Source organism: Culex pipiens, chromosome 2 (genome assembly GCF_016801865.2).
Source record: "Culex pipiens pallens isolate TS chromosome 2, TS_CPP_V2, whole genome shotgun sequence".
NCBI classification, from domain to species: Eukaryota; Metazoa; Arthropoda; class Insecta; order Diptera; family Culicidae; genus Culex; species Culex pipiens.
The window spans coordinates 215,176,574-215,189,926 of record NC_068938.1 but is presented as its reverse complement, the minus strand read 5'-3'; the positions used below and the strand labels follow the sequence as shown (position 1 = coordinate 215,189,926).

Below are 13,353 nucleotides of genomic sequence, written 5' to 3'. Positions count from 1 at the left end.
TAACTGATATTTTAAAAAATTGCAATATGGGTATCGAACGACGTAATTATTTTTAAATAATATTTAACTTTACTATTCTAGACTAATTGAAGTCGTTACTAGAATTTAAATTCGGATAATTGAATCAAGTTTTTATTTGTTATTATGTTTTGGGTCACATATTAATTCAAAAAATTGCTTTAAATGTCTTAAGAATATGTATTTTAAGATAGCTTAAATGGAAGTGGTGGAGTGTTTTCGTTTGGTAATAGGCATTTAACCAAACTTTGATCAATTTGAGCATGATCAACTCATATTTAAACACAAAAAAATGGTTAATAATTTATTTGTTTGTTTTTGGTTACAATCATTTAAAATTTTATTGCTTCGAAAATGTTTTTTTTTGTTGTAAAATCCATCAAAAATCACGTTCCGTGGGGTCGTTCACGAACACCGTAATTTATAAAATCCTTGCGTGTGCCCAACCCCCCCCCCCCCCCCCTTCTGACAGAGCCTGATCATGCTTCTGATTTGCAATAACTTAGAGAGGCAATTTTTCATTTCGAACAAAAAATAAGCGTTTCTTGTAACTTTGCGGTAACTTTTGAGATTATAACAATATTTTACAAAGCTGTAGATCAAACAAAAACATTAATTTTTATGTATAAACATAAGGGGTTTTCATGTATGCATGAATTTTACGAAACAGTTTTTTATGTGATGATTTTGACCATTTTTGACCAGTTTTTCGAAGTTTTAACCCCTAAAACTTAATCGTGTGCTTTTGAAAGGTCCTCATATTCGTGATCCGGGACCAAAATAACCTCTTAAAGCTAAGTTTCACGGAAATCGAAGAGGGGTCGGGGAAATTTTTTTCAGATTTCGAATGAGTTACCAGTGAATTGCCGTGGATATACCTTATTATCAGAAAAAAGGTGAAAATTTACAGGAGTTGAATTTCATCCTGTGCCTTAGGCCTGGTACCGCCAGTGATTATGACTAATTAAACTCAAAAAGGTGTTCAACTCAAAGTAACTTCAGCAATTGGGAACACTTAAAAAATAATGCATAACTGTTGTTTAGTCATTACAATCCCACCCAGCACTTTCCCAAAGTGCATTGTTCAACCATTCAAGACGAATTATCACCATCTTCTCGTAATAACAACCACTCCACCAAACTTCAGCATAAAAGGTTCCAATCATCCTTTTTAAGAAGCAGACCATTTCACCCACTCACACTGCTCAAGTGGCCATTTTGTTTCCATTCACGATTAGAGAGGCAAATCATCTCCCCCCCGATAGTTCGTTCGTTCGTCTGCGTCGTTTTTCAAATTTTTGACGATAATTCTTGCAGCAATTTTCATGATGATGCTCCAACTTTCCCCCTTCTCAGCCCTCCTAAAGAAAAGCCCTGCTGCAGCAACTGTATGCAACGACTTGAGCGGTGAATGTTGCCATTTCTCGACGATTTTCGTGTGTGTGTGTGTATTGGCTGGTCGGTTGGTTTGCCAATTCAAAACTTCTGCTGGCTGTGTGTGCCGGTACTTAAATGTACCACTTGGCAGCAGCAACTAGCTGGCAAGCACTCTTGGCTGGTATTACTGATGTGGCTGCACGATTCGACTGTGCTGACTGGGCACCAATGCTGCTGCTGCTAGTTGCATGTGGTTGATGTTATTGTTGGGCAGAAAGAGTGGGTCACTGGGTGGGAATGTTTATAAGTTTTATAAAAAAATAGCATTTGACACTATGAACTCACACGAAATCTGACAAAAAATCGAACCTACCACTTTCAAATTTTCGTAAAACGGACGTCCAATTGGATGGCGTACTCAACATTTGTTTTTTTTTTTTTTTTTTTAATAAGATTAGTACATAGTTCTAAGTCATGTCAAAACGAATTATAACAAATTGAATGAAATTTTGGAAAAAAGCCAGGTTCTTACTGATCACTTTCATGCTATCTAATTAAAAAAATGTTTTGCATTACTAATATAAAAGAGAAGTGTCGTTTAAACCATATTTTACGCACTAAAAAAACTTTAGATGGAGCGTTTCTCCTCTAAACATTTAAATTGATGATTATTTTAACTAGACCGTAACGATGACGCTTAAAAAAACAATTTTCGTTGATTTCTATGAAAGGTAAAAATAAATAAATTGAAAGAAATTTGTTATAAATAATAAAATGGAGCACATTCTGAAGGTCATTAAATTATATTTAAATGCATATTTAAAATTAATAATTGAATAGATTTACGATTAATAAACTAAATCTTTCTCAAGTCCTTTTTTTCTATAATATGTCATCGTTGAGAAAAATATTCATATGTTTGAAAAATTGTTTAGAGATTTGTGTGGATGAACTCATAATTCTAAACGGCTTATTTAGCCATAGTTAAGTCCATACATTTTTTTTTTTAACTGAAGGGCTTGACATAAAAAAAAGTACTGGCCATGGATTCAACATTCCAATGAACAAAGTGCTGTAAAATGCAATAAAAAATACTAGAACAGTTGTTTATCACAAATAATAAAAAAAAACTAAGTTTTGACGAGAAAAATTAAAATATCTGAAAAAAATCGATGGTTTTTAAATGGATCCAATAATGCCAAAAAAACATTACTACATGATTTTTTTTTTAAATAGTTTTGAGATGATTGCGCGTATAATTCCATTAAAATTTTGATGTTTTGTGTTTTTCAAGGTACTGTTGTATGGGTACTGGAAATATGCATTTTTGAACAACAAAATTTTTAAAAGTAAAGATTTTAATTTATGAGTCGAAATGTTCTCTAAAAATTGTAAAGTTTTGAAATCTTGAAAAATAAAAAACAAATATTTTCAAAAAGAATTTTTCGGATTACTGGACGTCGGAATGCAGCCTCTTAACCCTCTACAACCCAACCCCGCCTCTAGACGGGCTTCGATTTAAAAAAATCGCCAAAAATCCATTTTTCAACCAATTTTTGATCTTCAAAAAGCATTGGAAAGAAGAACTTTTAAAATTTTGGAAAATTTAAGGGTTGGAAGTTTGACTTGTTTTATGTGACTTTGCCAATGTTTTTAAAAATGTAATTTTTTTAGGGGTCAACTTTGGCTGTGTTTTTTACTAATATTTCCTATATTTTAAGTAAAAAGAAGTATGCAGTATTTTTTCTAGTGCCCCAGACTATGCCTCTACGCATTTATTTACAATTTAAATGATAATGGTTTCATTTTATAGCAGAAAATGTGAAAAACATGCAAAAAAATGAAAAAGTTACTGTAAAAACATGAAAAAATTAGATAGGCAAAATGTAATGATAGGAGGTGGTACAGTAGACCAAGTACTACCAAAAACAAACATAAACTAAACAAGATAAATGCAAATTAAAATACTAAAAATGAAACAAGAAAAACATAAAACAAGAGAAGTAAAGTTTTTCGTAGAACAAAAGTTGCTCAAAATGACTTCCTAAACACGGGAAAAATAAAAATTTTCGAAAAAAAAATTTGGGCAGTAGAGGGTTAAAATTTGAATGGAGAGCAAATTTAGTCGGCATTGGTTTGATTTTCAATGTTTAAAAATTAAACTTTTTTGAAATTTTCTGTTCTTATCTCAAAAATGGTTAAATAATTTAGAATCAAGAGCAACCTTTTGAGAAGGCAACTAATTGAGACACTTTCCGATGTTGGGCTTAATTTTCAAATTTTGAAAATATTTTAAAAGAACAAAGCAGGAAATATCTCCAAAAGAAAAAAGTTAGTCCGAGATAGCTTGTTAGACGACACTGACAAAAACTTATATTTTACAACATTTAACCTTAAGTGGCTGTAGTGGCAACCAGCAATTCGATCAATCAAGGAAATAAAAGAGAATTAAAAAAAATCTCAGCTTTTCGAAAATATTTTTGGCAGGGGTGCTATTCCGTAATAACATGTATTTAAATTTGCAAAAAACTGAACAGTTTCCGAAATTTTTTGCCTTTATAATATGCCTATATTATTTTTTACAATTTTGTTTTACAGTTTTTTTTTTGTATTTTTTTTTTCAAAAAAAATCCAATATCTACGGTATTAGGATTTTGCAACATCCTAATCTTTAATGCCTTTTTAACGCCCTGAAACACATAAAAAATACGAAAATTGATTGATAAAAATTGACAAATTGATTTAAATTTAAATAAAAAAATGTTTTTTTTCCAGTGTACTGTTTTTTTCTATAAAGTCCTAATTATAATCTTCAACTTTGCCGAAGACACCAAATCAATCTGAAAATCTCTTAGATACCGATTTTCAAACATTCACATGCTCAATATGGTGACAAAAAAATTGCAAAATCTCAAGAGATGCTTCCTGGTTATGTTCTTTAGGCAAATATAAGTAGCTGTGCCAATTTTGAGCCAAATCGGTTAAGGATTAGGGGTCACTATTGATCGTTGAAATTTGTATGGAAAAATTCGCAAAAATGTATGAGGCAAAACATCGATTTTTTAATTGTCATCCTAATGCTCATTTTGTATTTCCAGACCTCAAAATTGTATGGAGACTTGTAAGGAATATCAATTATGCAAAATGGCTTCTTTCGACATGCATGTAAAAAGTGTTATCAAAATAAAAAAAAAATACAAAATTATAAATCAATCTCCAAACAATAAGCAAAGTTCTACTGAATTACTCTATTTATTTTATGAATTTATTTTTATCCCTTGTTAGAAGTTCTTAATTTAAACATAGAATTGTTGTTTTTAAATTAAGTTTTTTGGATTCAATATTTTTAAAGAATTACCAATCTAAAGTCTCAAAGTAAGAGCTGTTGTTGAATTTGGATTTTTATGGTAAAAATGACCAATTTTTTTTTAGTTTTAAAATGCTAATGCCAAAATTTCATTCCACCACAGTGCCTTACCACCTCTCGAGGATAACGAAGCGTCATCAGGCCGGCTCGACCGTCGTCGGGTGGGACTAAGATCTCGTTTCTGCGCGCGCCACATGTTTTCGATGGGGGAAAGCTCGCCAAGAACCATCGAAAGCTTTCTCCCCCGGTGAACATTGGTTGCATTTGGTGGTGCTGCTGCTGCCATTGCAGTTTCCACACTCTCTATCTCTCTCGTTCATTAAATAAATATACCGAGGTTTTTTTCCCTTCTTTGGGAAGCAATCTCATCCTTTAGGATTCCTTTGCCCGCAATGATGGTGTTGTACTGACTGTGTAATGTAAATATTTGTATGTGTGCAATGCCATACATGCCGATCATAAAAAGCAAATGGTGATTAAAATTTATTTCATTTGCCAACACACGAGTGCAATGGTTGCAAAACATGAAAAAAAGCTGCAACAGATAAGACATGAGCAGGGTAAGTTTCTCTGGTTTGACAAAATGTGTTAAAAATTTCCTTAAATTTTTAAAACAATTTATATCAGTTGAAACAAAAATTTAAATAAACAAAAGAAAAGGTCAAACAATGGCACACTTACCCTACCCATTTACACAGTTATTGGCGACGATGTTGAAAAGTGCTGACGAAAGTGCTCCCACATGGACGGACACGGTCGCATCCATAAATGCATAAAGCGGTCGACCATTCGGTTATCTACTTTAAAGAATGCTTTAAAAAAAATGGTGCCCCACTCTGCAAAACATGGATGGCACCACTTGTTGGATCAAAATGTTGCCCGGAAGCCACGTGCTGCCTTGAATTGCGGTTCCAAATTTTTCTTTGGAGTGTCCTTTGCACATTTTGTCCTTCCCTTAATCGGATTTCACTGTTAAGAGGGCTGAAAAATTACATTTGAAAAAAAAGGTTCGCTTGTGGAGAGGATTTTAATGAGATACGGCGACTGAGGCGATTTTCAAACGAGGCTTTGTAAATGTAAGTTAAGTAGATGTCGGGACTTAGGCTTGAACACAATACCAGGACTAATCCACTCGGGAATGGTTCGTCAACTTCAAAGAATGTTTGAAGAGGAGGTTTAGGCAGGCATGTTTGAATTTTAAAGACTGGTCTAGAAGCATTCAATTGTGTGAAACTTGGATTAGGAAACGCACTTGAAAAGCCTACAACAGAGGATGAAAAATTGCTCTTAATTTACTTGATTCAAAGAATAAAATAAGATAAGTTTTCGTTAAATCAGGGGGCAAACAAATCTTTAAAAAACTTCAGTTGTGATGGAAATAGAAGTCTAATCAACTGAAAACAATTTGAAATGCATATTCCTGTATTGATAATCATCTTGAGAATGGGGTTTGTGGGCTCTTTTAAACATATTTAAAAATTTGGACAAATTTCGATGTACAAATACAATACCGCAAAAAAAAAATCTCAAGATTTTTGTTTTGTGTCACTACTTAGATATTTCGAATACTTAAAATTGCCAAATAAATAAACTGGACTAATGTAAATTGCATTTAAAACACTTTTTTAATCTTTATTTTGTCTATGTCATCAAGAATTTGACCATTCAACGTTATTTTTTTAGCACTATCGGAAAATCTTAATAAATATAAATGACATTATCCAATCCCTTTCTGAGGTCATGTCGAGGAATTGTAGTTATTCACTGCTTAAATGGTGATTATGTTTTCAGGAACAATGATTTCTCTGACAAGAAAAAAAATTCTCTTCGATTCATCACTTTAGTCTTGTAAAAGGGTATCTTTTTTGAACTCCAAAGTTGATGCTTTAAAAAGGCTTATTTTGTCATAGAAAAAATCACATAATTTCAAGTTTTGTCATGCTAACAAGTTAATTTTTTTCTACTTTTGAATTGCCTTTTCAGTGCAACTGAGGTATATTTGTGCGAAATTTTCTCTGAAAACTTCAAAAAGATTGGTGAAGACGGTAGCATTAATGTGTTTTTTGACATCCGTTTTGTTAATTAAAAAAATGAATATTTTCATAAATTACTGTTTGTTGTGAATACTAAATAGTAAACTAAATAGTAGATTTTCGGTTCAATTACATTCACTAGTTGCAAAATTGTGGGTTATATAAGTAAATTAGGTATACGGGATTTTTTTTATTTTTTTTTCTAACTGAATGTGTTATCTCAAAAAACGTTTATTTTTAATTTTAGATTTTTTTTTATTTGTTTTAGGAGTCTAAAAATGCATCTTCCAGGCTAGAGTTTGAGATTGTGCAATATCTGGTACAGAAGAAATGAATATGTCAAAATGTGATCAAAAAATGAAATGAAATTCGTTTTTCGTTTAGTGACTTATAAATTGTTACGATAAATTGCATTGTTTTCAAATTATTGGCATTTTTTTGAAAAATGTTCATTTTTTGCAATTTTTTAAAAATTAGGAAAAGCCCTTCAGAAGCTTATATCGAGAGCATGATATCGTTTTCTTAAATTTTATTTTTTTTTTGAATTTGTTCTTTGGATTTCTGGTTACTGAGCTAGAAGCCTCATACAATTAATATTTTTGTAAAAAATAGTTTTTTACAGCGTCACTTAAAAAAATAAATGTCATTAAATTTTCCCCTTTTTCACAACTCCCGAAATCTCAGAAATTATGGGTTTGATGTCTAATACTCAAAATTGAAACGTATTTGAAATTTCAAGTTCTTTTCAATTAAATAATTTTGAATTTTTAGAATCAAGCAAAACCACACATAAATAAAACACATTTTTTGGAAAATGTTGGGCCTGATAATTGAATTTTAAACACAAAAATTACCATGTTTCTTTTTTATATTTGAAACCAAACCAAAAAAATATTCAAAAAAAAAAATACTTTCAGTGGTTGTATATAAGTAACCAGCAGGTCAATACTCAAATTAAAAAAAAAAAAATCTCAGCATTTCAAACATATTTCTGGCAAGGGTACTGAATCATCATTAAGTATTTTCAAATTACAAAAAATAAAACAAAATTCGAAATGAATTTGATACAGTGCCTTAAACTTAATGTTTGTATAGAATACGCATTAAGTAATCAAAATGTATACAAATAAATAAATACTCAATTAAAAATCTCCTTATAAATAAGAAATTGTTAGGAACTACTCATACAAACTACCAGCAATAATATTTCTTTTAATCTTAACATCATGAGCAATTTTCTACAAAATCAACCAATTCCAACCATTTTCATTTTTTGCAGTTTTGATTTGGCTAAAACTTTGTGGCGACCTTGACCAAAGACGCCATTTTGTGTCATTGGTTCACCCATACAAGGCCTCATACGATTTTGGCAGCTGTTCATACAAAAACTGTACGTAAATATTCGAAAATCTGTAACGGATCGATTTGGTGTCTTCGGCAAAGTATTCAGAAAAAATAGGTATAAGGAAAAAAATGTCGATTTTTAAAATAACTATTTTTTCTCAAAAACAGAATACCCCCAATTCCGTATGTTTAATTTTTGATTTTTTTGAAATGTTATGGGGACATAAAACCGCATTATTTGAGCCAAAGAAAAGTATGGACAAAAAACTTGCCAACGAGCTTTTTTTTAAACAGAAAATTTTATCAAAACAATTTTTTGACTTCAGAATTAAAGTTGAATGAAATTTGCAATCGAAATATACTTTACAGATTTTTTTTTTATAAAGTGCACCGTTTTTTAGATATAGCCACTTAAAGTTTAATTTTAACTGAAAAGTTCTTTGTCCATTCCTGAAAATATTATTTTTCGAATAGTTAAAAGACAATCACACCGTCTTTGCAGAGTGAATACTAATGTTAAACGGGACAAACATTGAACGAAAAGCTCCAAGGGGATAAGGCGGGAATCGTACCCGCGCCCCATAGCAACTAAGGGATCGGCAGCCGAAATATTTGTTTTGCAATTTGTAAATATATTTTTTTCGAATAGATCACAAAATTTCTAAAAATATATTATCATGAATGAGCAATAGGGTGCCCAGAAAAAATGACCCCCTGCTCCACAAGCGGAAAACGTTTTTTTGTGTTATTTTAAGCATCTGTGCAAATTTTGAGCGAAATTGGTTGAGCGTAACCCATTGATACCCGAGCCTGAATTTGGTGAAACAAATGTTTTCATACAAAAAAATAACATTTTTAAATCGCTTATAACTTTTCAGGATCAAGTTTTGCAGTTTTGGTATGTTCTAGAAAGTTGTTGAGCATTAAATTTCCAATGAGAAACTCACATTTGGGAATATTTTGATGGAAGTAGCGCTCCGTGCAGACCAAACATTAAGAAAATTAGGTTTTTCATACATTTTTTCGATTTTTCCCATGCAAACTTCACCCCCGAGTATGAATGGGAAAATGTTGACTGATTTTGCTCATATTTGGCCCAGAGTCCTAAAATAGCTCAAGGAACAATAATCAGCTTGTGGAGCGAGGTTTTGAAAAAATGTCTCATGTTTAAAAAAAATCGCAAATTGGGAATTTTTCGGTTAAAATTAAACTTTCAGTGGCTGGATCTTGAAAACGGTTTACTTATTAAAACATTTGTGAGGTACTTTTCGATTGCAAATTAGACTTTACATTAAAAACAGAAGTCATTTTTTTTGACTAAATTTGTTTTGGTGGAGAAATGGTCTTATTTGGAAATCCCTTGGCCAAACCAGATCCAGTTTCAAGCAAGAATCTGATGTGCAGACAGTTTTTTGAAGTCATCGCTATAGTGACACATTGCTTAGGTTGGTTTTGATGTGGTCTCAACAATGGTTTTACTTGTCACAATATTTTATCATGATTTTAAATTTTTACTTGAGGAGTTTGAAAATGATAATTATGCTTTAGGATTTTTAACGAACCCTTCAGTTGAAAAATAAAGTTCTAATTTAGATAGCATGATACAAGGTTTCGCAACAGAAACAAAAAAAAACTGTCCCGTGACAGTGAACAAACCTGAAACAGGAAAAATTAAATTTTCATAATATGCTAATTAGTCCCTCTGGCATCATACATTTCTGGCTTTCACGGGTCTGCTTTCCAGCTCCACCAAAAAACGATTCAAATTCCACATTTCCCAGTTGCGTGTTCAACGTGTAGGTGGCAGAAATTAAGGCACCAGAAATAAAACCTCACCTTTTTTTCCCCCTCCCCTACTAACAGATCTCTCACATGCAGGACACGTGTATGCATATTACTTTACACACAAACACTCACACTCACACACACGGTGAGATGCGGTATCTGGGACGTGTTGTGTACATATTTCTAGCATTTTATTAAATGCCTATTTAGCATATTTTCCCGTATCAGCACGAATTTATTGCACGTCCGAAAAATTCCACCAAAAAGCGTCCCCCCCCCTCCGAAAATTTCGGACTGTGTTTACTTATCCTTTGCGAGCTCATACATACTGAAGAGTGTGTTTGTGACCGAGGGTGATGAATTTGGATTTTTTTTTTCATCAAGATTGCAAATTTTCACAAAAGCTCGAAAAATATTGAAAAGGTAAAAAAAATAATTTCTTGAAATTTTTGAAGTTCAACCCTGGTTTCCCTCAATTTCCCCTGGTTCATTTTTATTTTCAGTATATTCATCCACTTTCACTCTGCTTCACGTCAGTATTATCTGGTGTGGCGTTTTTATACCCCTCACACAACCGGTTGTTGCTTTCGGGTGGAAAGCAGCTCACACGGTCCAGTTCAAGCCAGCCAGCAGCGGATGCTGGCCAACCAACAAAAACAGGTCGTGGTGCGTTCCGTGCCCGAGGGCAGAAAGAAAAAAGAAGAGGGGTAGAAGATAAACATTTCTCCTTCAACCCCCAGGAACTCCACGTGTCCTCTTCCCTCTCGATGGTCATTTTTCCCAAAAGTCTGTCTCAAACGCGAAATGTTGGTTTTTATCATTTTTTCGCTTGGTTTCCCTCTCCCCGCTTTTTGGGATGCTTAAATGACTGCAAATCCTTCAACCGACCTTGTTCTTCTTTTTTGTCCCCGACCCAGGAAGGGGGGGGCTGACATTTTTGGAACTTGCTAAAAGGACAGCCCAGCTGATGGACAAACAATTCCGAAATTACGCATGCATGTCGGGCGATGTCCGAAAACCTTTTTTTAATTTAATGCTCAGAACCTGCGTTTCTTGAAGCTGTGCTATCTTCAATATGTACTGCGGTTGAGCAAGTTGACTCCAATATCTTAATTTTAGGGGGTTCACACTTTATTTTGTTCCAAATTACAATCTACACAATTACTGTTTTTTCTCCTTCAACGCTCGAACCAACTGCTGCGTGCTGTCATCCGCTGGCACGATCGCGTTGAACTGGATGAAGATGATCAGGTAGGTGATCAAACCTGCAATGAACTGAGCGAGAAAGATTCGAAATCAACTTGACACAAATTAACTAACACTTACCCCGGACAGCATGCTGTAGTTCATGTTGAAAAATCCCATCGCGGAGAACTTGATGCTGGAGATCAGATTCGGGAACCAGATCGAACTCTGCATGTTCTGGCCGTACCGCATCGACAGCTTCGACAGGTAGGACATCAACGTTTTGAACTCGTCGCCAACCTGCTCGCAGATGTACGGGATGGCGAGGGTCGCGATCATGTTGCCGACGATGATCAGTACGGACAGGGCTAGGGAAACGCCGGAGAAGCCTTTGCTAGTTGAGCCGATCGCGACGTGGAGGTAGCAGTAGTACACCTGGATCGTGGTGACGCAGAACAGAGCGAGGTAGCCGAACAGGAACAGGAGTCCGTTGTAGGATTCGAGCCGTGTTGCCAGATCGATCGTACGGGACACGATCGTGAGGATGCGGGTACTGATCGTGGGTTCTTCAACTGCATCCTTCGGAGTCAGGTGATCTTCTCCCCCGTTCATCAGGATGATCGTAGTCAGCTTGAAGTTGTTATGACCCATTTCGTTGAACATCGGATAGCAGTGGTACTGATCGATCAACGTGTTCAGCAGATTTATACGCAGCTTTACCCAGCGGATCATCATGAACGCGTTCATAAAAGCCAGCGAGTACAACGTGAACGGCAGCAGATGAAAGAACCACAACCAAATCGGCGTTTCAGTGGACATGATCAGCATCACGTAACCATCGAACAAGATCGACACAATCAAGAACACCACATGGATCACGTAGAAACGCAAGAACCCCTTCTTCAACTGCTTATGCGGCAACCTTACACTGAAATAACTCAACTCATCATCAATCACGCAGAAATCCTGCAAGATCCCGTTCAGCTCATTCCCCTTGAAGATCGCAATCCCAAGCGACGCCGTCAACGCGAGCACATTCGTAATGAACTGGATATGATTGGCCACCCCCGTCACCACCGGCGTCCTGTACTGCAGGAAAAACGAAACCACCAACACAACCCAACTCGACAGCAGAATCAAAACCGCGATCACGACCAGCACCCGGCTAGCCTCGAACCTCGGATGGCCCTTAACATAGCGAATCCGCACCGTGTACAGCCCAAACTGGCGAAAGCACTTGATCATCATCAGGAACAGCTCGCTGAACTCGTCCGGCTTCTGGGGGTACGGCTGGAGGTGGTTCTTCGACGACGGTTGCGTCCGGATTCGGAACAGTTTCGGCATGGTGACTGAGGAGTGGGACCTTCGGCGATTGGGAAAGAACGCTGAAAGTGGGCTGCTTTTATAGTCTTGTCAGTAGTGAGGGAGGAAAGTTTTCCATCAATTTGGTGAGTGTTGTAATTAAAGTTTTTCAAAGTTTGATGGGTTACTATTTTTGAGGTGGGAAACAACGGTGAACCAAGCTACAATTTTAAGTAGTTTTTAATGGATACTCAAAACATTTGCAAAATAGCATAAAACAAAATTGAATTTCGAAAAAAAATCTGTGCGATTTTAATAGATCAATTCCAGCCCAAAACAGGATTTTTTCAGGTACTCTTTTCTCGACCCTCTCCGATTTCAATGAAACTTTGTAGACATGTTATCCTATGCCTATATAAGCCATTTTGTGTATATGGAGCCAGTTACACTCGATAATGACATTTGAGAAGGGCGTAAGTGTTTTAAATATTTTTGTATTTCGTAATTTAAATATTGCTATATCTCAAAGCCAAATCCCAAAGACAAACTTGTAGGAAGTTTGACGGGCTTTCCGAAAAAAATACACTGAAAGAAAAAAACACTCCACTTTTATGAGATTTTTTGATTTTTAAGTTTAAAAGTCAAATTTAAAGGTGAGCCCACGATTTTTTTTCGTTCAAAATTTTACTGAAAATAGCCTAAGATGTTACAAAAAGACTCACGAAAAATGCAGAATGGAGCAACTCAACTAAAAAAATACAAAAATCATTTACTGAAACTGTTTTCAGGCTCTAAACATCAAAATTTAAAAAAAAAACGAACACGAGAGTCGACTCTCCAGACAATTTTACATAAAAGTCTCTATATCGACCATTGTCCTAAGTCCAATCCTTGTGAAGTTACAGCTGTTTTAAAAATAAAAATGTTGAAAAATAGGTTTTT

At 34.7% G+C, this 13,353-nt stretch overlaps 1 protein-coding gene across 1 annotated transcript; it reads right to left on the bottom strand.

Moving 5' to 3' along the window:
- Positions 1–11,070: 11,070 nt before the first annotated feature.
- LOC120418591 (putative gustatory receptor 28b) lies at positions 11,071–12,469 on the bottom strand. The gene is made up of 2 exons (XM_039581037.2): positions 11,251–12,469; positions 11,071–11,199 (listed from the first exon to the last, which is right to left on the bottom strand). Exons 1-2 carry the CDS (start codon positions 12,451–12,453, stop codon positions 11,086–11,088), a joined length of 1,317 nt encoding a protein of 438 aa, XP_039436971.1. The 5' UTR covers positions 12,454–12,469; the 3' UTR covers positions 11,071–11,085.
- Between the last annotated feature and the right edge of the window lie 884 nt (positions 12,470–13,353).

Coding starts and splice junctions, on each gene's coding strand:
- LOC120418591 (XM_039581037.2), bottom strand. CDS start 12,453: ATGCCGAAACTGTTCCGAATCCGGACGCAACCGTCGTCGAAGAACCAC. Junction 11,200..11,250: donor ACTACAGCATGCTGTCCGGG/GTAAGTGTTAGT, acceptor TTTCTCGCTCAG/TTCATTGCAGGTTTGATCAC.